We start from the raw sequence: 2,203 nt of genomic DNA, 5'->3' as shown, positions 1-2,203 counted from the left end.
AAGAGAATTAAATATCCTGTTAAAATCCAGACTCCAGTGGCCCTTTTCTCTTTCTCTCTCCCTCCCATCCTCCCACCTTCACTTTATCCCTGTACCTTGAAGTGCTTTTTTTCTTTTAATGAGAAAGAAAACTGAATTAGGAACTGGGGGCTGAATTTTTGACAATGTTGGCAGGCAGTGGTTACACAAGTTTGGCAAAAAGCAAACATTTCAGATTTTCAGGTTAAAGTAAACAAAAATAGAAGCTAAATATAGTTGCCGTGGGGGGGAAGGGTTGTGAACTGCTTTGCCTCAGGAAGATATTATTTGGCCCACCAAATGATTTACTTGTTTATAGTAAAATGCAAGCATAAACACCTGAAACACCTCACAAAAATTATGCACACTTCTTGATGTGAGAATTAATGGAGTAATTAACTATAAGCATATTGAGTATGCAGACTGATAAGTCCTAAAAAAATCAGATGTGAAAATACAGAATGATTTAAATCTTCCATTCTAAAACTCGCATTTCTTTCTCTACTTTCATGTGACAACAAACCAAACTTGCCAAACCTTTCTACTAATACCTGATGATAATACTTTTGAAAACTAGGGTAGTCTGTAAGTATCTTTGGAATCCAAATGTCAGATGCTTCTCTTGCTGTTCCTAGTGTTCACGGGGTACCACAGCAATAATCAGGTTTGACATTTCCCAGGATCTGGTCTTCATAGTTGGGGAGGCAGCAGAAGAAGAATGCCAGACCTATTGCCATTATAGCAACGGTCCACATAAAGCCATAGGACCAGCCAAACGCACCAACGCCTGTGACCGGAAGGGTGTTTGTGTACATCACCGGGTAAATGACTAGGCCCATAATCAGGAACAGAGCTGAAAAAGAAAAAGACAAGAAATGAGTGACTAAACTGATATCTTTTCTTCCTTTTTATTATCTATAACACAACTTTGCTTTAGAGAGGTGAGGTTTTTGGCTGGAGCCTGTATTCAGTGGACTTTCTATGTTTTTAATCGAGGTTTCCAAGTACAAAGTAGAAATGGGTATGGATTCCTTGTAGAAGAATCAAGCAAGGGCCAGGGCCAAGGCAAGCGAGGTTCTGATTTTATTACAGGTACCATTTTAAAAGGCAACACTTGCTTCCTGAAGATTCTTACCAGAAACAAAGAGCAAGCCTCCAATTCCTCGGATAAAGTTGAACCGAAGTAAACAGACAGCAAATGCGATGATGGCAAGGGCAAAGCAGATGATGAAAATGATATAGCCAGTAAGGATTGTTCCAATAGCACCTCTTCCCCAGGCTGAAATCCAAAGGAAAACATGTTAGCAAGACAAATCCCCTTGCAGTATTTTTGTTGACCTGACAAGTGACTTGAATTCAAACAAATAAGAAACAAGAGGGCACTTTCAAGGAAAGGACTTGAGAAACCTCTTGCTGGTTTATAATACTCTTACCTGGAAAAGCAACATAAAATTTACAGTGTTTAAAAGAATGTAATTTTTTTTTCTCTTGTACTGAATGTGACTGAAACTTCATCCAAGGCTTCTATGCAGTTTATGTATCGAGACAGAAAAATGAGCTCTTTAAGTCATTGGAAGAACAGCCTTTATAACAAGTATTACTTCAACAGCTGAAGGTGAAGTTACATGTTAAACTTAGACCATACTAAATCCGTGGAATGTTAAGCAAAGTTAAAGTTAGAAAATGCTGTGAGCAGTTGAACATTAAGGGTTAATACTGTTTCTTGCCTGCACAGCTCTGACTTCCTAGTAGAGGACTGGCAGGGAGGGGCCTGTCTAGGAGCCAGGACACCTGGGCTCTATTCTTGCTCAGGGAAAGGGAAGGGTGGGAGGAAGGGGCTGGGAGCAGTGTATCCTGGGATTTTGGAGGACTGAAAATTGCCCATTTTAACAAGTTAACAAGGTTCAACCTGCATACCGTCACATTTTATGTGCCCTTAGTATGGTCTAAGACTCTAAGCGTAATGTGTAACTTCACCCTGATGCAGTCATGGCTCTGAAGTATTTGTGTATTGTAGTACCAATGTGTATTGAGCATGGATACCAAAGAGGAGGCAGCCCTTCTTAGAAGGTAACTTAATTTTCTGTTTTCTGTTCTCAAAAAACTATCTAGATGAGAATTACAGGCCTGAAATATGTATGTAAATATTTGACAACATTCAGCAATACCAAACCTCAGATACAAA

The 2,203-nt window shown here is 39.4% G+C and overlaps 1 protein-coding gene across 1 annotated transcript; it reads right to left on the bottom strand.

The window, feature by feature from the left end:
• Positions 1-6: 6 nt before the first annotated feature.
• Positions 7-1,297, bottom strand: LOC106722558 (p53 apoptosis effector related to PMP-22-like; the record flags this gene model as incomplete). Its single annotated transcript, XM_014523019.1, has 2 exons — positions 7-871; positions 1,154-1,297. Coding segments are annotated over 2 exons (359 nt in total), but the record flags the coding sequence as incomplete, so codon positions are not given.
• Positions 1,298-2,203: the final 906 nt, after the last annotated feature.

This window comes from Alligator sinensis, unplaced genomic scaffold, assembly GCF_000455745.1.
Source record: "Alligator sinensis unplaced genomic scaffold, ASM45574v1 scaffold417_1, whole genome shotgun sequence".
Classification (NCBI taxonomy): Eukaryota; Metazoa; Chordata; order Crocodylia; family Alligatoridae; genus Alligator; species Alligator sinensis.
The sequence above is the reverse complement of the archived record's forward strand: the minus strand, read 5'-3'. Positions and strand labels throughout refer to the sequence as shown.